This window comes from Heptranchias perlo, chromosome 2 (assembly GCF_035084215.1).
Source record: "Heptranchias perlo isolate sHepPer1 chromosome 2, sHepPer1.hap1, whole genome shotgun sequence".
Classification (NCBI taxonomy): Eukaryota; Metazoa; Chordata; class Chondrichthyes; order Hexanchiformes; family Hexanchidae; genus Heptranchias; species Heptranchias perlo.
Genome location: NC_090326.1, coordinates 80,250,634 through 80,272,851, shown reverse-complemented (window position 1 = coordinate 80,272,851; position 22,218 = coordinate 80,250,634). Strand labels below are relative to the sequence as shown.

The 22,218-nt window shown below is 42.4% G+C and overlaps 1 protein-coding gene across 1 annotated transcript in view; it reads left to right on the top strand.

Annotated features, from left to right (window-relative positions):
* sp4 (sp4 transcription factor) overlaps nt 1-22,218 on the top strand; it is a 92,732-nt gene that overhangs the window by 31,156 nt on the left and 39,358 nt on the right. The window contains exon 4 of the mRNA XM_068003661.1: nt 9,121-9,355. Coding sequence (XP_067859762.1) covers nt 9,121-9,355 — 235 coding nt within the window. The remainder of the gene's footprint in view (nt 1-9,120; nt 9,356-22,218) is intronic.

Here is a 22,218-nt window from a genome sequence, read left to right as displayed (position 1 = left end):
AAATAGTCACTTGGGTGAGACACTGGGGAATTGCAGGTATGTGTAAAACCATATGACCGCAAAGTCACCAATTTCAGAAGGGGAAGAAAATTCCTCATTCTGAACACCTTGGGGCTGATTTTCCTGGCCCTTCCTCTGCTCAGTTCTGGATAGGTGTAGTCTGCCTGTCCAGGCAAAGCAGTGCTTGAATGCAGTGGATGAGACCCATGTTAAAATGTACATGATTCTAAAGATGAAATTAAGCCACCTGCCTTCTGCTCTTGCTGCTTAGCCCCCTCAAGACACTGATCTGAGGAGGTTACCAGCACAAGGCTCGCTGCCATCTCCTTGGGTGCCCAAGGAAAATGAGGCATGAAGACCAAAGATGTCTGCTCCCGTCTCATTTAGTTGGGTTTGTTGGGTCCATGCCTGTTGCAGTTGTGGGACCTGCTCTGCCCATCAGGGGAAGCCCAGAAATCCTGGGAAATGCCGAGGGGATGGAGACCAAGCATAATGGTTCTACAGACCATTTTTCCTCACCTTTGTGCCCAGGGAATAGGTAGTCCCCAGAAACAAAGGTTAGGAAAATTGGTTCCTGATTCATAATATCGCCACTGTACCTTTTTGTTGTCCAAAATTTCTATGTTCTTAATTGCATTAGTTGTATATGCATAGTTACATTCAGAAATGTTATGTTCTTACCTTTGTTTTTCATGAAACCGTTCTTTGGTCTTGTGCTTGTTTGAAATGACAACTTTGGACCTTGTACTCCGAGTTTACTTGGTGATTTTTGAGAATTGGCCATACCGCTACATATTTTCAATTGCATTTTTAGTTAAAAGGATGGATCTATAATTTCTCACTACCTGCCTCAATGGATCAGTATTTTATTGGGTCAGCAGAAACCTCTTTTACTTGAGAAGGTTGAGATCTTGCTGTATATAGAATTGCGGCGTGAGTCCCTACTTTACATGTAGGTTGTACTTTAATGACCAGTTGCTGGGCTTATTTTTATATTCGGAACACATTTTATATTCCCTCAACCTGGCCTATTGTATACTCCTGATGGTTTATGATATCTTCATCTACAGTTCAAAGTAGTGGCTACATTTAAGGTATTCTAGCCATTTTGATTCTTTGCTCATTTACAATTTCCTGTTTAAAACCTATCTAATGGAAATAATTTGTTAGCGTGCACACAGTTGAGTATTTTCATTATTTTATTGACCTCAATTAAATTGTCCGAGTCCAGACTTCTCAAGCATATAGACACATCTCTTTTTAAGACTACCTGATTAGCTACAGTGTTTTAAACTGGGAATCAATTTTATGGCCCTCCTCTGAAGCTTGTCCAAAGCCTCTGAATCACTCACCATGTGAGGGGAACAAAACTGGACACATTATTCTAAATCAGGCCTAACCAAGGTCTTGTAGAAAGACAAAATGGTATGTTTCATTTTTTAATGGATAGTCCTGTGAATGCAACCCAGTACCCTGTTTGCTTTAGCTATAGCTTCACAGCATTGGTTGTGAACCTTTTAGAGAGTTATGAACTATGATACCAAGATCTTTTTTTCTTTTACCACAGGCTTCAGTTCTGTTCCTTGTAAGATGTAAGCATGCTTAGCATTAGTCCTGCCCACAAATTAGAAACCAAATTAGCAATAATACTATGGAGGATGAATTCCTGGAGTGTGTACGAGATGTTATTTTTAGACCAGTTCGTTGAGGAGCCAACTAGGGAACAGGCTATCCTAGATTGGTTATTGTGCAATGAGAAGGGGTTAATTAATAATCTTGTTGTGCGGGGTCCTTTAGGGAAGAGTGACCATAACATGATAGAATTCTTCATTAAGATGGAAAGTGAAGAAGTCCAATCCGAAACTAGGGTCCTAAATCTAAACAAAGGAAACTATGAAGGTATGAGGAGTGAGTTGGCCATAATAGATTGGGAAGTTTCATTAAAAGGCATGCTGGTGGATAGGCAATGGCTAACATTTAAGGAACGAATGCATGAATTGCAACAATTATACATTCCTTTCTGGTGCAAAAACACAAAAGGAAAAACGGCCCAACCATGGATAACAAAAGAAATTAAGGATAGTATTAGATCCAAAGAGGATTGATATAAAGTTGCCAGAAAAAGTAGCAAGCCTGAGGATTGGAAGCAGTTTAGAATTCAGCACAAAAGGACCAAGAAATTGATTAGGAGGGGAAAAATAGAGAATGAAAGTAAACTTGCAAGGAACATAAAAGCGGACTGTAAAAGCTTCTACAGGTATGTAAAAAGAAAAAGATTAGTGAAGACAAATGTAGGTCCCTTACAGTCAGAAATGGGAGAATTTATAATGGGGAACAAGGAAATGGCAGAGCAATTAAACAAATACTTTGGTTCTGTCTTCACGGAAGAGGACACAAATAACTTCCCAGTAATGCTTGGGAACCAAGGGACTAGTGAGAAGGAGGAATTAAAGGAAATTAGTATTAGTAAAAAAAGTGCTGGAGAAATTAATGGGACTGAAAGCCGATAAATCCCCAGGGCCTGATAATCTGCATCCCAGAGTACTAAAAGAGGTAGCCATGGAAATAGTGGATGCATTAGTTATCATCTTCCAAAATTCTATAGATTATGGAACAGTTCCTGCAGATTGGAGGGTGGCAAAAATAACCCCACTTTTTTTTTTAAAAAGGAGGGAGAAAGAAAACGGGGAACTACAAACTGGTTAGCCTAACATCAGTAGTAGGGAAAATGTTAGAGTCTATTATAAAGGATATGATAACAGGACACTTAGAAAATATCAATGGGATTAGACAAAGTCAACATGGATTTATGAAAGGGAAATCATGTTTGACAAACCTACTAGAGTTTTTTGAGGATGTAACTGGTAGAATAGATAAGGGAAAACCAGTGGATGTGGTGTATTTGAATTTTCAGAAGGCCTTTGATAAAGTCCCATGTAAGAGGTTAGTGTGCAAAATTAAAGCAGATGGGATTGAGACTGACATGGATTGAAAATTGGTTAACTGACAGGAAACAGAGAGTAGGAATAAATGGGTCTTTTTCAGGGTGGCAGGCGGTGACTAGTGGGGTACCGCAGTGATCAGTGCTTGGGCCCCAGCTATTCACAATATATATCAATGATTTGGATGAGGGAACCAAATGTAATATTTCCAAGTTTGCTGACGACACAAAACTAGATGGGATTGTGAGTTGTGAGGAGGATGCAAAGAGGCTTCAAGGAGATTTAGACAAGTTGAGTGAGTGGGCAAATACATGGCAGATGCAGTATAACGTGGATAAATGTGAAGTTATTCACTTTGGAAGGAAAAAATTACATGGAGAGGCTAGGATTGTTCTTCTTGGAACAGAGAAGGTTGAGAGGAGATTTGATAGAGGTGTTCAAAATCATGAAGGGTCTAGACAGAGTGGATAGAGAGAAACTGTTCCCATTGGCAGAAGGGTCAAGAACCAGAGGGCATAGATTTAAGGTGATTGGCAAAAGAACCAAAGGTGACATGAGGAAAAACTTTTTTACACAGTGAGTGGTTAGGATCTGGAATGCACTGCCCGAGGTGGGTGGTGGAGGCAGATTCATGGCCTTCATGTACTTGAAAGGAAAAAATGTGCAGGGCTACGGGGATAGGGCGGGGGAGTGGGACTAGCTCGATTGCTCATGCATAGAGCCGCCACGGGCTCAATGGGCCAAATGGCCTCCTTCCATGCTGTAACCTTCTATGATTCTATGATTCATTGCACGAGGATTTGAGTACAGGAACAAGGATGTCTTACTGCAGTTATACAGGGCCTTGGTGAGACCATACCTGGAGTATTGTGTGCAGTTTTGGTACCCTTAGCAAAGAAAGGATATACTTGCCATAGAGGGAGTGCAGCGAAGGTTCACCAGACTGATTCCTGGGATGGCAGGACTGTCTTATGAGGAGAGATTGGGACGACTCGACCTGTATTCACTCGAGTTTAGAAGAATGAGAGGGGATCTCATTGAAACATATAAAATTCTGACAAGGCTAGACAGACTGGATGCAGGGAGGATGTTTCCCTTGGCTGGGGCGGGGGGGGTCTAGAACGAGGGGTCACAGTCTCAGGATACGGAGTAGGACGTTTAGGACTGAGATGAGGAGAAATTTCTTCATTCAGAGGGTGGTGAACCTGTGGAATTCTCTACCACAGAAGGCAGTGGAGGCCAAGTCACTGGATATATTTAAGAAGGAGCTAGATAGATTTCTAGACACAGAAGGCATCAAGGGGTATGGGGGAAGAGCGGGAATATGGTATTGAGATAGAAGATGAGCCATGATCATATTGAATGGTGGAGCAGGCTCGAAGGGCCGAATGGCCTACTCCTGCTCCTATTTTCTATGTTTCTACGCATATCACTGCTTTAAGTTATATGTCATTTGCCGAATGCAGGTTCATTCCCCCAATACATCGAGATCTGCTTGCAGTTGGTTAGTCTCTTCCACAGTCCTAACACCCGCACAAATCATCTTATCATCTGCAAACTTGTGGATCTTTCCCCTAACACCTTCATCTAGGTTATTAATATGGACATTAAAGAGCAAAGGCCCCATCACTGACCCTTGTGGGACACTCCTGATGACTGGTCTCCAAACAGATCCATAGCCACTGATAACAACTTTCTGCATACGAGCATGCAGCCAATTCTTTATCACCGCGACAGCTTTCCACTAATTCACAAGTTTCTATCTTGTGGAGTAACCTATTGCGAAGCACCTTATCAAATGCTTTCTAAAAATCCAGGTAGACAATGTTGTCGGTTACCGTCGCCCACTAATCTGGTGACTTCTTCAAAAAATTAAATCAAGTTAGTAAGACATAACCACCTTTTCATGAAGCTGTGTTGGGTGTCCCTGATGATTCCGTTTCTGTCTAGGTTCTCATATAGAGCATCTCTTATGATCCCTTTGAGCATCTTACCTATAACTGAAGCCAAACTAATAGGCCTATAGTTCCCTGGTTCTGCCCTTTATTTGAAAATTGGAACTATGTGGGCATCCTTCCAGTCTGAGAGAACAGTCCCTGATGCTACTGAGCTGTTGAAGATGTGGGCAAGAGGCTCGCAAAGCATTCTCTTCAAGAACTCTCGGGTGGATATCATCTGGGCCAGCAGTTCAATCTATTTTAAGGTTTCTAATTCTATCTAAAACGATATCCGTATCTATTTTAACGTTTACAATTTTTCCGTTAATAGTTTAACTTCCTTTTGGCAGTTGAACATCGTCTTCAGGATTAAGGAATGATGCAAAGTAATCATTTAATTCATCTGCCATCCTCTGGGAGTTAATTTGAATCTGTCCCTGGGAATTTTTCAAAGACCTTGCATAGTCGTTAATGGTTCTCTGATTCCTAACATAGCTTAAAAAGGCTTTTACCATTTCTATCACAATTGTCTACTATCCTCTTCCCCAGTGACCTTTTAGCTGCTCTGATAGCCATTTTTGTTTCTTTTAATTATGTATGATGTATATCTTTGTTTTCTTGAGAATTACATTCTTTTAATCTATGAAAACATTTTTGTTTATTCATAATCTGTTCTGTAATATAGCCTGTCTCCGCCCCTGCCTCATCTCATCTGCTGCTGAAACCCTCATCCATGCCTTTGATACCTCCAGACTCGACTATTCCAATGCTGTCCTGGCTGGAGTCCCACCTTGCACCTTCTGTAAATTTGAGCTCATCCAAAATTCTGCTGCCCATATCCTAGCTTGCAGCAAGTCCCATTCACCCATCACCCCTGTGCTCGCTGACCTACGTTGGCTCCCAGTCCGGCAATGCCTCGATTTTAAAATTTTCATCATGTTTTTTAAATCCCTCCATGGCCTCACCCCTCCCTATCTCTGTAACCTCCTCCAGTCCTACAACCCTCTGAGATCTCTGCGCTCCTCCAGTTCTGGCCTCTTGCGCATCTCCGATTTTCATCGATTTCCCCCATTGGCGGCCTTGCCTTCAGCTGTCTAGTCCCTAAGCTCAGGATTTCCCTCCCTAAACCTCTGGCTCAGTACCTCTTTCTCCTCCTTTTGGTCACCTGTCCCAATATCTCATTATGTGGCTCGGTGTCAAATTTTGTTTGATAATTGCTTCTGTGAGTACTCTCAAAATAAAAATGTGACCGACAATATAGCAATGTCATCATATGAAGATTTTGATGGAAGCTTGTAATTTACCATGCAGGTGAGTTTTATGATTTGAATTGATTTACTAACCTCCAAAAATAAAATTATTCAGCTGCTGTTTGATTGGAACTGATGATGCTTTGGATTTGGTTTGATCACAGCGTAAAGAAATAAAATAGTAGCTGTAGGCAAGTTGAATTGTCACATTCCATTATGATCCTCTTGCTTTTGTTTAACTGTGTAATGCTGCTACTTGTATCACAGACTGTATTTAGTAGAGGTTTTAAAAGGACAGAATCATTGCTGTGGTTGCCTCCAAGTGAGATAATTATGTAATTTTGTATGAAAGCAGCCATAGCAAAGAAGACTTGAAGTTTTCATCTATTCAGTAAACATGCAAAAAAAAGTTAGATTTTGTTGAACCTTTTGGATGTTTCTGTGTGGCTGCAGAAGTATAAGAATTTTATTGTGTAGGTCTCACTGGCTCATGAGGTGCATTCCTGTTTTATAATTGTCTTTTCAGTTAAAAGAAACATGCATTGTACCCCATATTCAAAAGGCACAATGTGTGAAAGCATAAATTGTTGAGTTATGTTTAATGATCACAGTGATCTCCGGGAACTCGTTTTGATTGCCTTCAGGGGTCAGAAAGGATTTCCTAGATTTTTTTTCTCTTAATTGGCCTAGGGTTTTTTAAATCTGTTTTTTTGCCTCTCTGAAGAGATTAGATGACTAAGTGGGAGGGTACACTGGGAGTCATAGAATAATACAGCACAGAAGGAGGCCATTCAGCCTATCGTGCTTGTGCCGGCTCTTTGACATTGCTGTTCAATTAGCTTCACTCCCCCCTCTTTCTCCATAGCCCTGCAATTTTTTCCTTTTCAAGTATATATCCAATTCCGTTTTGAAAATCACTGTTGAATCTGCTTCCACCACCCTTTCAGGCAGTACATTCCAGATCATAAAAACTCGCTGTGTTTTTTTAAAAAAAATTCTCCTCCTCTCCTCTCTGGTTCTTTTGTCAATTATTTTTAATCTGTGTCCTCTAGTTACTGACCCTCCTGCCAGTGGTAAGTTTCTCCTAGTTTACTCTATTAAAACACTCATCATTTTCAATACCTCTATTAAATCTCCCCATAACCTTCTCTCCTCTCAGGACAACAATCCCAGCTTCTCTAGTCTCTTCACATCACTGAAGTCCCTCATCCCTGGTTGCTGACTGCATTATGACTGTTTGGGAAAGGCTTGATGGACCAATTGGCCTTTTCCTGTCAGTTTTTTTTATGTTCATATATGCTAACAGTTTTCATAATCGTTTGCAACACTTCACTAGACAACTAACAAAACTTAACTGAAGGTTTAGTGGCGCTTTAGCCCGCACAGTTAGAAATTATATTTTGTTACAGTTTGTTGTTGTCATGGGCCATAAGATGCATGTTTATCAGTTTGAGTTTCCATGATCAGTGTTAAATTACATTGTCATCTTTTTTAAAAATCGGTTGCATGCCAAAAATGTTTTAATGAATAATTTGGCATTTTTTTTTGTCTAACCTGCCTCTTTTTCCCCGCACCCCCCTCTCCAACCACCCACCAGCCGTATACATTTTATTTTGTCATAAGATTAATCACGTGGATATGTGTTCCTGCCTTAAAAGTGTTTAGGCATAAATTTTGTGTGTAAATACAGAAGTGAGGAAGTGATGTTTCAGTTATACAGACCCCATCTGAAGTGCTGCATTCAGTTTTGGGCCCCATACCTCAGGAAAGACATATTGCCCTCGAGGTGGTATAGCGCAGATTCACCAGAATGATGCTGGGCTTAAGGGATTAAATTATGAGGATAGGTTGCAAAAATTTGGTTTGTATTCCCTTCAGTTTAGAAGGTTCAAGGGTGATCTAATCGAGGTCTTTAAAATGATTTGATAGGTTCTCTGTAGCTACTAGCTACTCTATTTTCTCCAGTGAGGGAATCTAGAACAAGAAGGCATAATCTTGCAATTAGAACTAGGCCATTTAGGACTGAAATCAGGAAAGATTTATTCATACAAAGGGTAGTGAAAATCTGGAACTGTCTTCCCCCAAAAGGCTATGAATGCTGGGTCAATTAAAATTTTCAAATGTAAGCAATCTTACAACACCAGGTTATAGTCCAACAGTTTTATTTGAAAATCACAAGCTTTCGGAGCTTACCTCCTTCATCAGGTGAGTGAGGTTCTAAAATCGCAGAGCATATATTAGGCTGGGAGACGGTCACAGCAATCAAAAGTGTCGGTGTTCAGACAGGTTAGCCACGGAAAACCCCACCAGCGGAAAAAAAAGTTATCCTTTTTCCGCTGGTGGGGTTTTCCGTGGCTAACCTGTCTGAACACCAACGACACCTTTGATTGCTGTGACCGTCTCCCAGCCTAATATATGCTCTGCGATTTTAGAACCTCACTCACCTGACGAAGGAGGTAAGCTCCGAAAGCTTGTGATTTTCAAATAAAACTGTTGGACTATAACCTGGTGTTGTAAGATTGCTTACATCTGTCCTCTCCAGTCCATCACCGGCATCTCCACATCATAAAATTTTCAAGACTGAGATCGTTAGATTTGTGTTAGGTAAGAGTATTGACGGTTATGAAGCAAAGGCAGGTAAATGGAGTTGAGGTACAGATCAGCCATGACCTAAGAGAATGGCAGAACAGACTTGAGTGGCTGAATGGTCTACTCTTGTTCCTATGAAGATTGACATTTGTATAAATGCTTATTCAGTAGGTATTTCAATGATGTCTGTACAGTACAGAGTATGGACATTGTTCAATTTAATCATTTTGATGGTGACATTTGGAAAAAAGGTTTCATTTACAAAAACTGGATATGTAAGTAGAAAAATGAAGAAAGTATTAGAATTCTGTTAATTTTATTGGATAGATGCTATGAGCACTTTTTATGTGCACAGTTTACATATGAAGACCAAATAGCTTTACATGTAATATTGCTCCACAGGTCAACAGCAGACCCATGATGGAGATACAAAATGGCATCTGAAAGTACAGCCTGCAACTGTAACTCCAGTTACAGTAGCTGTTGGCAGCCTTGCCAATGCAGCACTGGGCACTGTTAGCCCTAATAACATCACCCAAGTACAGCTCCAGCCAGCTAGTGAGCAGGATGTTCAACCTGGCAAAAGGCTAAGAAGAGTTGCCTGCTCGTGCCCTAACTGCAGAGATGGAGAAGGAAGGTGAGTGATGATTAGTAAAATTTTATTTTTTACTTTTACCACGTGTCCTAAAGCCTGAATTTCTCAAAGCTATTTTAAAAGTTATTTGGACTTGATGAATGCTCTGCAAAATGAGTGTTAATGGATTTTTCCCATTACTGTCTCTCAACAAAGGGTTCATTTGGCATGGAGAGTGCAGAGGAACTAATTTTTAACTGGCTTCTTTTCAAACTACTTTTAACCCTAGTTTGAAAACCACCATTACAGACAGGTTTGCCTTCCATTTCCTGCTGGCCTTGCCAGCAGCACTGACGAACCGGATTCTTTCCCCTCAGTCTGGTTCAGCAAGAACTGATTCGAGTACACCGTAAAGTTCAAACAACTTTAATAGCAGATCTTAGTCTGTAGCTTCAATTCAGATTCCTGAGAGAATCCGAACGATTCTAACAGAATAAGGAGAGACAAAGACAAAGACAAAAACTCATACCTTTATACAAATCCATAGAGGTTGGAACATCATTAACACAAAGGTCAACACCAATCATAAGCCGGGCACAGGCTGCCATGCGGGGTTACATTATTTCCGGCCAATCATAGACAATCCATGTGCTGACCATGTTGCTATTAGACATCAAAGGGGTTACTTCCTCACTTTCCAACTTGGAAGGTTCTTCCCTGTTCCTTCTATTCCTTATCTCCCAACCTGGAATGTCTTTCAACTTTGGCTAAGCTCGTTCCCTATATTGATCTGCCATAAACATGGAGACATTCAGACCAGTCCTTGACTCACATCAAAGACCTATCATTGATAAGACAATGCAGGCCTGCTGACTAAGCAACCATATGGCCCAGCAGGAGGGCCAGGCCACTTGTATCAATCTCAGTTACTAACTAATTAACCCTTTCTAACCATTTTGCATTCTGCTTCTTTGCCACATAGGCATTTTAATATTTTACTAAAAACTGACCACGTAGGGATTATCATTCCCCCCTTTTATCATTTAATGATAACCAACCCTTGTTCACTCATCAGTTCTGCCTAAGCAGAGTCTCATACACGAATCTGTTCCATTGCCGCCTTACAGCAGATTTTAACGCAAGCAACGATCAGGCCAAAAGTAAGTATTGCTACAATTAGAATAACTAATCCATGCATCAAGTACGATCCCCATGAGCCACTGAGGAGCCATTCTAACCAACCTTCTCCCAGGGTCTGGTGTAATTTTGTTACGGCTTTCTGTATATGCTCAACCAGATTAGTTATATTTTCTGAGTTATCTGGTATGTAGGTGCAGCATTCTGATCCAATCAGTGCACAGGTTCCCCCTTTTGCGGCTAACAGGTAGTCTAAAGCCATGCGATTCTGCAAGGCCATTGTCCGAATGGCTATCATTTCTGCATTTGTATCCTTCAGTGCCACTGCGGTGTCATTAGCTACTTCTTCTAATACCGAAGCCATCTGCCGAATTTCCTTAATTGTCCTGGCTACCCCATACCCAGGGAACAAAATAGCGAAATATCGCTCCGTTTCTGTAATTTCCCTTTTAGACCTATATTGGTAATGATCCGCTAGGGAAGGCAAGTGATGAACATGGGGTACTACATATCCTAAATAACAGGACCCGATCCAGTTCTGAGGCAACCATGGGTATGCCTTATGGCCGCATATGAAATACGTACCATTATATGCAGTTAAATTTCCCTTTTTAGCCATATATATAAGAGGCTGAGAGTCAAGGTGATTCCACAGCAACCCACTGGTTTTATTAAGCGTTGGGGCCCATTGGCCCTGGAACATGCCCTGGGTAGTCAGGTTGACTATGGGCGGTAGCCAATAGTGGGTGGTGCTGCAATCACTATGTCCCATAAAAGGGCCATTATTTGGGGCATTCTTATTCCAACATACCGTCCCGTTTGGTCTAGACGTATTGGTCAAGAGCAAGAACGGGGGCTCATGGGCTTGATTGTAATTAGGCTGGTACCATCCTCTAAACTCATTAAGACTATACCCCGCTGATGCCCATTCTATTGTTTCCGGGGTTCCTATCGCATTTCCCGAATTGTTTCGTCTAATGACCCATTCCGCAGATTCATGGGACATAAAGGGAATCGGCTTTAAAGGGATACCTCCCTTGGAATGGATAGGAATGTGAGAACACACCCAACAGCTAGAGATACCCTGCCGTTTGGCATACACATAACTCATGTACAGGAAGGTGTTAACGTGCAGTTCGCGCTTTTGGAGTTGGAGATCTCTCTTTCGTCTCTGTAGCAGAGAACCCCCTAATCTTGGATAGTTAAAAATCTCTATGGGGGCTAACCCATTACGCTTTCTCCCTTGGTTAAATCTCAGGTACCGATCGTACCTCTGTGTATCTCTCTCTTGTTCACACAACTCAGAGGTCTTTTCCCCTTCACGTTTACAAACATAATCATATTTGCACTCAGTCCAATAACAAGGTATTCCTCCATGCGATATTCCAAACTCTATCGAGCGGTGGGGCTGCCTCAGGAGCCCGGCACATCCATCTATCCGGGTGATGTTCCACCTTCCGAATCCGTCTGGGTCATTATCGTTGCATCGAAGTACGTCTCCTTTGCATAAGTGGTGTATGCGCTTAGGCTGGTCCCGTCGACATGTTCTCTCTTTGGTTACTCCCAGGGTCAGCAAGAGTTCAAGGCAGAAGATCCAAGGGAAGACTTTCATAGCTGGTCACGATACCTATATAGGGAAGATTTCTTAGAAGAAAAGAAAAGTTAGCATTTTAAGTTTGAGACGTGGGACTGATAGTTTTACAGTGGTGGAGGTGAACCCACGCACTCTTCCCCTCTACCTTCACAGCGGTAGGGGTGGTGAGTAGAACCTGATAGGGCCCCTCCCAACGAGGTTCCAGTCCTTTCCTTGTCCAATTCCTGATTAACACGTACGTTCCCGGTTCAATTTTAGATGGACTGGCGATAGGAGGAAGTTCGACGTAGGCAGCTCGTACCCGAGAGTGGAGGCTTCTCAATGCCTTAGTTAATGACAAAATATAGTTAGTCATTTCTGTCGTCATGTGGTGAAAGTGGACAGTTTTCGGAACGTTTTGATTCCACGGGGTCTTGAGGGGTCTCCCGTATATAATTTCAGCAGGACTTAACCGTGCTACCCCAGCCGGAGTAGTACGTATCTGAAATAAGGCTATAGGAAGAAGTTTAAGCCAAGTAGTACCAGTCTCTGCCTGCAGTTTAGCCAGTTTATTTTTCAAAGTCTGATTAGCTCGTTCGACCAACCCAGCGGCCTGTGGCCTGTAGGCACAGTGTAACTGTTGTTTAATGCCCATTTGGGTGCAGAATTCCTTGTTCACCTGACCCACAAAATGAGGGCCGTTATCTGAACTCAATTGATTTGGGATTCCGTATCTCGGGATGATCTCTTTCATCAGAACTTTTACAACAGTGGAGGCTTTGTTATCTGTTGTCGGATAGGCCTCTATCCATTTACTAAATACATCAACAATAACTAGGACATATTTATAACCCTGACATCTTTCCAACTCAATGTAGTCCATCTGGAGGGTCTCAAAGGGACCTTCCGGCAAAGGGGTCTTTCCCCATTCGCAAGGCACTCCCTTCCCAGGGTTGTATTGTTGACAAATGAGACAACGACTGCTGATGCTCTGAGCTAGGGCTTGCAACCTAGGATGCCACCAAGTGGCCAGCAGCGTACCACTAACAGCTTTGGCACCACAATGAGTTGCAAAGTGTACACATTCAATAACCCATAATGCTAATTTATCTGACATACAGGTCTGCCCCACAGGGGTAACCCATAATTTAGATACACAGTCATAAGTACAACCAAGTTGTTTCCACAATTGTTTATCACAGTCAGGAGCGTCCTCCTGTAATTTAATGACGTCTTGGATGGTTGGCATTGGCTTTTCAGAGGGAGACTTGCTCTGTTTTGAGCTTTTAGTCTGACTCATCATTCTAGGGACAACCACCCTCTGTGTCTGGGACACTTCCTTAGCTTCCTGATCAGCATATCTATTCCCTATATCTACTGGGGTCTGTCCTGTCGTGTGGGCGGGGCATTTTATAACCGAGATCTGTCTTGGTAGCATAAGGGCTTGTAACAAATCTGAAACTAACTTCTGATGGGAAATCTGCGTACCTACAGAAGTCAGAAACCCTCTGTTTTTCCATAACTGTCCAAAGTCGTGAACTACCCCGAAAGCATATCTCGAATCTGTATAGACATTAACCCTTTGGTCTTTCCCGAGGACACAAGCTCTTATCAATGCAAACAGCTCCGCTTGCTGGGCAGAATATGGAAACTCAAAAGCAGCAGATTCGACAGTTTTACCGTCCTGGTCCACTATTGCATATCCAGAAAGTTTCTCTCCAAAGGAACCAATAGAGGCACTCCCATCCACGTACATAGTTATGTCCGGATCTTTTATTGGGACATCAGATAGATCATCTCTGACAGAAGTGTCTTCCTTAATTAAAGATAAACAATCATGTCCTGGATCAGTCTGTTCCATGGGTGGTTCTGTGAGAAAACATGCTGGGTTGATAGTAGTACAATGTTTAAATCGCAGTCTAGGATTATTAAGCAGATATATCTCATACTTATTCTGTCGAGCCATGGTAAGATGTTGAGTCTGCAGCTGTCCTAATAATGCAGTTACCGAGTGTGAACTGTATACAGTAATGTCCTGTTGTAAAGTCAGATTAGCCGCCGACTGTAGGCTATTGTAAATGGCCGTTAAAATCTGAGTACAAACTGGATGTCCTAGTGCTACTGGATCTAACTTTGAAGAGTAGTACGCCACCGGTCTATGCTTGTCGCCATGTTTTTGAGTCAAAACAGCAGTCGAGCAATCAGCGAGGATAGTACAGTACAACTGAAAGGGTCTGTCATACAAGGGTGTCCCCAATGCGGGTGCTTGTGACAAAGCTTCCTTTAATCTCTCAAATGCTCCCAAGGCATCAGAATCTAGTTGAAATTCACCCTCTATGCTGGTGTATGGTGTTAATAATTTAGTGTCCAAAGCAATGTTAGGGATCCACTGTCTGCAATAGTTTACCATTCCCATCCACTGCCGGACCTCCTTTGCAGTGCGAGGTACAGGGAATTGACAGATTGGTTCAATCCTGCTTCTTTCTAGGCTCCGCTCAGTTGCTGAGAGCATAACTCCAAGAAACTTAACCCTCTGTTGGCCCACCAGTACTTTCGACTGGGATACTATGTACCCTAGCGAGGATAAGTGATTTAGCAATTGGGCAGTGTCTTTTCGGTTACTCTGCTCATCAGGGCTGGCTATCAACAGATCATCCACATACTGGACTAGTTCAGACCCTTGTTTCAAAGTCAAGGTCTGTAATTGTTCCTGTAAGCATCTAGAAAATAATGTTGGGGAGTTAACAAAGCCTTGTGGCAGTCGGGTCCAAGTATATTGCTGTCCCTTGTAAGTGAAGGCAAAAAGGTACTGACTTGATGGGTCTAGCGGTAAGGCGAAAAAGGCGTGTTGAAGATCGACTACTGCAAAGACTTTGGCTGTTGCAGGAACTTGAGCCAGAATATGAGCTGGATTGGGCACTAGCGCGTGGAGTGGCTGTACAATGGCATTGATTGATCGCAAATCCTGTACTAATCTGTACTGGTCTGGCTTGCCTGGCTTTGGAACTGCCAGTATCGGCGTGTTACACGGGGACTGACATTTAATCAAAATCCCTTGTTTTAACAACCCAGCGATCAATTTGTCAATGCTTGGTATCGCCTGTTGCTTTAGTGGATATTGTCGAATAGAGGGTAATACAACATTTTCCTGCAGGGCAATATGAATAGGAATCATTTTAACGCATCCCACCTGTGTGGGATCCTCCGCCCACACTTGCGGATTAACATATTCTGGTTTTTCATTGCCCACATGGTGGCGCAATTGTGCCCTGTTAACCCTTGGTGTCTGGTAAAACAGAATAGTCCGACCGCATGACAGGGTCTGTTTCTGTCGGTTATTTGAATCAGCTTGTTCGACTGTCTGTTTTACCATGGGTCCTAAATCTTTCGCATGGTACGGGTAATTCACCTCCCAGGTGATATGTGGGGCTCCCTTTATTTCAAAGGGTCCTGGGTCCCATCCTATTGTTTTTGCAGCACCCCGAGGGATGTAACCTGTAACAGGTGCTTCCTTCCACAACTCTGAGGGGATCTCAACATACTCTGCTCTCCCTTCTGGTCCTGTAACCATAGCCCGGCGAATAACCTCCCATTCCGTTCCTATATAGCTTCGGTAAAAGTCCTCCAATTCCTTATTTCTCCCACTCATATCGTAGGCCAAGGTTACATGAAGGGAACCCTCATCTTCGAAGTCTAGAGACCACCATTGTGGGGTGATGGAAACATAACACTGCATTTTGGGAGCCCATGGTTTCACAATCAGTCCTTCGTCCCCGCATTCAATGCTCAGGCGGAATGCACATAGCAAGTCTCTAGCCATGAGGTTACAGTCTAGTCCACTTGTAATTACAAATTGGTGTTTCACTGACTCATTTCCAAATTGTACTTCCACTGGTTCAGATATCGGGTATTGGCTCACTTGTCCCTGAAAACCAGACAGACTCTGTTTTTCCCCGGACTCAGGGAGATTGAGCTCCGATCGGACAGATGACATGGTTGCTCCGGTGTCTACCAAGAATGTATGTGGGTTTCCTTTAATCATCAGTGACAAAACGGGCTCCTGCTCTGACTGGATCCCGTTTACCACAAGGTTAGCTAGTCAATACTGGGGGAACGGATTGTTTTGGGAAAAGTCCGTATATCTTCCTCGTCCTCGATTCCCTTGCCAACCTCCTCTTCGCTGCCCTTGCATATGGCCCCCTCTTCCCTGTCTACGGGAGGGACATTCCTTGCTCCAGTGGCCTAGCTGACCACAATTGAAACAGGCATCTGACCCTGTTTGTCTCCCTCCTCCTCTTTTCCCTTCAAAATTACGTCTCGGAGGAACGTAGGGTGGGCCATAGTTAGGGGCGGTTGGTCCGTTAGGGTGTGTATCGTACCCATACCCTTCTCTATTAACCCATCCTGGAACACAATACTGAGGCTCCATCTGATATCCTGTTCTGTCTGAGGTGCGTTTCGGCCCTTCCTTTTTCACCACATACTCAGTTTTAACTTGAACTTGGGCCTGACCTTCCTGGTGCTTATTATCTATCCAGTAGTATTTTACTGCCCTATTCATCTGGCTGGAAGTATTCTCTGACCAGTCCATATTATTAGTCCTAATTGCTTGAGAAACCGGAATCGGTAGGCAGTTCAGTAGCATAGCGCAGTACTGTGGTGAGTCTCTTCCCTCACGGTACGCTGTGTCCCCTGATTGATTCCGGTATACTTCCGAGAATCTTTCCAAATATTCATCTGCTCCTTCTCCCTTTTTAGGCCTGGTGTCTAAGATCTTAGTTATGTCAATTGGTTTTTGTAGAGTAGCACTAAGGGCACCCAAAAGACGCTCCTGGCGCTCAACATCATTGTTTGGTATCTGTGCTACCAATGCGACATGAGTCCGGACATTCAATTGGTCCAGGAATTTGGTATGTTCAGCATGGGTTAAAACTTGCTGTATTAGCGACCATAAGTCCCTTGATTCTGCATTATAGACAGAAACGGTAGTCTTAAGGAATTCTATAAATGCGGTAGGTGACTTTCTCCTATCCGGCACCCCAGATAGAATGGCCATTATCTCGTTAGGTTTCCATGGACAGTACACATCTATCGTTCGGGAGTTGCCGGCTACTCCAACATTGTCTGGGTTTGGGTCAAAAGTAGGATTAGGCATCGGCCTCATTGGTAACTGACGAGGGGTCGGCTCATCCCTAGCTAGTGTCTCAGTAGTACGTTCTAAGTTTAGTGATGGCAAGTCGTCTCCTGACTCTTCAGTTTCTGCGTCTCTAAGTCCCTGACTGTCCAATCTCTGATCTCTCTGCTGACTTAAACTAAGTGGGCTGACTGAGAATTTAAATGTTGGAGCCAATAATTCCCTAGTTTTACTTCTAGTACGGGAAGCAACCGGGGAGACAGTTTGAGGCATTATCACAGGGGTCTGAACAGTCTGTACCATAGGCCCTGAAGAATAGATATTACTGTACTCAGGAGGGGCACTAGGACCCTGGGGAGCTACACGGGACCTACAATTCCACTCATCCAAATCATCATCGTCTCCCCCAGCCAAGGCAAGGCCAATCATTGGATTACATAATCCACTTTTCTCAACCAGTTTGGGCTTGCCCGAAGTCTTTTCAGACCTCTTTTTAGAGCACTTTTCATGAGCACATTCTCCTTTTAGGACCTCTACGGACTTGACCACCCCTCCTTCAGTGAGTCCTATCCCTAACTTCAACGCATTATCCTGCCAACTTGCTAATAACGAAGCTTCTTTCAGTTCTTGACAGTACTGTCTCCATAAAGCAATTAAATCTTTGGCTACTTTATTTCCGTTATTTTTCCAAATTAATTCCTGTGCTTTTATGGCAGTATCTAGGTCTTTAACTCCTCCCAATGGCCATTGACCATTCCCCAGTTTTTTATTCAACCCGCCTGACAATTGTCTAAATTGTTTTGCCTTGTCCGGATATTTTTCACACAAAGTCTGTAAGGCACTCCCTGGTTCTGCAGAGGTATCCAGACAACTACCCATTCTATGTCCCGTTTTCCTTTACTCTTAGTCAACTAATTAATACAACCGTATTTGAACAGAATTCAAAGATGGACCTGACTCCTTGTGCCTCACAATCCCAAGTGCCTTTGGTCTCTACGCCCACTTCAGGGTCCTGACCTTCGCGTGGGGGATCTCCCCTCTTAACAACCGGTCGAAGGCTGCGCGTTGAGACAGGCACTTCCTCCCTTAGTCGATCAGCACAAGCAATCAGTTCCTGTTTATACCCACTCACCAGGAACTCGAACTCTAACTCTCAGTGATAATTTTAATCACTGACTCAAGATTCTGGTTTATAACAAATCACCAAAAACTTGAACTCTAACTCTCAGTGATAATTTTAATCACTGACTCAAGATTCTGGTTTATAACAAATCAACAAAAACTCGAACTCTAACTCTCAGTGATAATTTTAATCACTGACTCAAGATTCTGGTTTATAACAAATCACCAAAAACTCGAACTCTAACTCTCAGTGATAATTTTAATCACTGACTCAAGATTCTGGTTTATAACAAATCACCAAAAACTCGAACTCTAACTCTCAGTGATAATTTTAATCACTGACTCAAGATTCTGGTTTATAACAAATCACCAAAAACTCGAACTCTAACTCTCAGTGATAATTTTAATCACTGACTCAAGATTCTGGTTTATAACAAATCACCAAAAACTCGAACTCTAACTCTCAGTGATAATTTTAATCACTGACTCAAGATTCTGGTTTATAACAAATCACCAAAAACTCGAACTCTAACTCTCAGTGATAATTTTAATCACTGACTCAAGATTCTGGTTTATAACAAATCACCAAAAACTCGAACTCTAACTCTCAGTGATAATTTTAATCACTGACTCAAGATTCTGGTTTATAACAAATCACCAAAAACTTGAACTCTAACTCTCAGTGATAATTTTAATCACTGACTCAAGATTCTGGTTTATAACCAATCACCAAAAACTCGAACTCTAACTCTCAGTGATAATTTTAATCACTGACTCAAGATTCTGGTTTATAACAAATCACCAAAAACTTGAACTCTAACTCTCAGTGATAATTTTAATCACTGACTCAAGATTCTAGTTCGATCACTGACCCGAAGTTCTAGTTCGATCACTGACCTACCGCTTACAAGTTATTCCCTCAGTCCCTGTACTGACCCTCAGTGATATTCAACCATTGACCTCTTTCTGCTATTTCTGTGTATTCGCCAGACTGACCTGAATCTCGTAAAGACGCCACTCGAGTGTTAGCGATTGGACGATTCGTCGTCAGACTTAACAGATTTAGGAAAGCCGATATAGTAAAAAAAAGTTTACTCACACCGGGCGCGCCCTTCCCGTCCTCTGTGTCCAAGACAAACCGCCTCTTACTCCGCGAACTCTCGGTGAACGACCGTTGAAATCCCCGTACGGGCCACCAAATGACGAACCGGATTCTTTCCCCTCAGTCTGGTTCAGCAAGAACTGATTCGAGTACACCGTAAAGTTCAAACAACTTTAATAGCAGATCTTAGTCTGTAGCTTCAATTCAGATTCCTGAGAGAATCCGAACGATTCTAACAGAATAAGGAGAGACAAAGACAAAGACAAAAACTCATACCTTTATACAAATCCATAGAGGTTGGAACATCATTAACACAAAGGTCAACACCAATCATAAGCCGGGCACAGGCTGCCATGCGGGGTTACATTATTTCCGGCCAATCATAGACAATCCATGTGCTGACCATGTTGCTATTAGACATCAAAGGGGTTACTTCCTCACTTTCCAACTTGGAAGGTTCTTCCCTGTTCCTTCTATTCCTTATCTCCCAACCTGGAATGTCTTTCAACTTTGGCTAAGCTCGTTCCCTATATTGATCTGCCATAAACATGGAGACATTCAGACCAGTCCTTGACTCACATCAAAGACCTATCATTGATAAGACAATGCAGGCCTGCTGACTAAGCAACCATATGGCCCAGCAGGAGGGCCAGGCCACTTGTATCAATCTCAGTTACTAACTAATTAACCCTTTCTAACCATTTTGCATTCTGCTTCTTTGCCACATAGGCATTTTAATATTTTACTAAAAACTGACCACGTAGGGATTATCAGCACCACTACCATAACTACTCTCCCTCCACCTAAAAATAATTTGGAAATACGCATATCTAAATCTGTATATAGTTGCAAAGATACATTTGGATTAAATGTAAGATGTTTTGAGACTTTTTCAGCAGGGGCAAGGGAAAATGGGTCTAGCAGGCCAAGTTACCTCAAATAATCTTGGAGGCCCATGGGAATTTTGCCTTGCAGATATTGGAGTAACATGGATTCCCAAGTATTTTAATTCTCAAGGACATCATTTAAAGAGGAAGCAGCCTTTGGTAACATGACCTATGTTTTGGTTTAGTTAATCTCGTACCCAGGGAATGAACCATAAGTGCAAGTTATAGTGAATATTTCTGAGATTCACAGGTGGCCTCGGTGAGTTTGCTGAGGGGGGTAGTTGAATCTGAGGAGGCAACTGAGGAACTACAAAAGGAGTTGAATAAAATATGTAAGTAGACAGAACAATGGCAGATTACATTTAATACATCTAAAGTACTGCATCAGGAAGAAAAAATGGACAACCTAAGTATTCCAGTCATTGGTGCAGAAAAAATTAAAGATGAAGTTGAAAGAAATCTACAACAATTTGCATTTGTATCGTGCCTTTAATATAGAAAAAAAACTTCCCAAAGCGCTTCATAGAGATGTGAGGGGGGAGAAAACATACCAGGCCGAAGGAGGAGATTTAAATGGGGTGAACAAGCTGGGTCAAAGAGGTGGGTTTTAAGGGTCTTAAAGACGGAGAGGGAGGTGGAAAGGTTTGGGGAGTAAATTCCTGAGCAACTGTAGGTAATGGACGCCTACAAAGGGAGGGGGAATGCATAAGAGGCTGGAATTACAAGAGCGGAGAGTTCCTGAGCGGACAGGAAGAGGCAAGGCCATGGAAGAATTTAAACATAAGGATGATCATTTTAAATTTGAGGGGTTGGGGGATAGGGAGACAATGTAGGCCTGTGAGGACAGGGGTGATGGACAAGAGGGATTTGTTGCAGGATAAGATACTAGGCTGCAGAGTTTTGGATGAGCTGACGGTGGAGTATAGGTTTTAGTAGATGTAATGCTCAACATATGCAGTCACTGCTGAGCAGCAATCAACAAGGTAGATAAAATGCTAAACTATACAAGCAAAACAGTAGGGTATAAGTCAGGAAGTCATGCACAAGCTACATTGTACTCTGGTCAAACCACACGTCGAGTTTTGTGTCTAGTTCTGATCACTGAGACATGGGGAGCATTCAAGTCCTGGAGACTGTGAAAAGAAGAGCCACAAGTCAGAGGACTGAGTTATGTGCAAAGGCTGGAGAAACCTGGGCCTTTCAGTCTATATAGACTGAGAGATGATCTCCTGATGGATCCAGAACAAAAGTTCAAACTACTAAAAGTTAAATTTAGGACTTGTGTCAAGAGGAGTTCACACATGGAATAGAATTCTGGGTGATGTAGTAGAGGCAAACATGCTGGCATCATTTAGGAAGCAATTGAAATCTACGATGGAGAGACAATAGAGCATTATTGAATAGATAAGCTATGATGGGCCTTGCTGTGTTGATATTGTAGTGTGTGTAGGAAACAGAAGCTTGGTGGCTTGCTTGCACCACTCTCTGAAATGCTTCAGATGCTGGGCATCAGGCTTTAAATGCATGTAAATACAGTGACTGTACCAGAATTGGCTGACATTAGATTACTCTGTTAAAGAAATTGATAGCATGATACTGTAAATAAATTCAGTTAAAAGTAATTTAATTTTCCACTGAGTAAGTAAAGCTTTAAACAATTTCATGAACTGCCTCTTTAAGCAAGAGCTGATAACACTCGGAATAGAGACTGAGGAAAGGCCTATATTGCCAACACAGCTTTACAGCTCTTCTGCACCTGTTCAAGTCTGTGCGAGTAAGTACATTGAGAAGTTTGATGTTGGAGCTTATTTGAATTGAAACCATAGTCTTCAGACTGATTGTGGGGGCCTAGCTTCTTTGGGCTGGGTTCCACCCATTTGCTATTAAATCCAGTTTCCATTTGACTGGTGGCAGATTTGTCTTCCTGGCAGTTGGTCTCAATGAAACCCAGGAGTTTATTTGGTTTGCTGC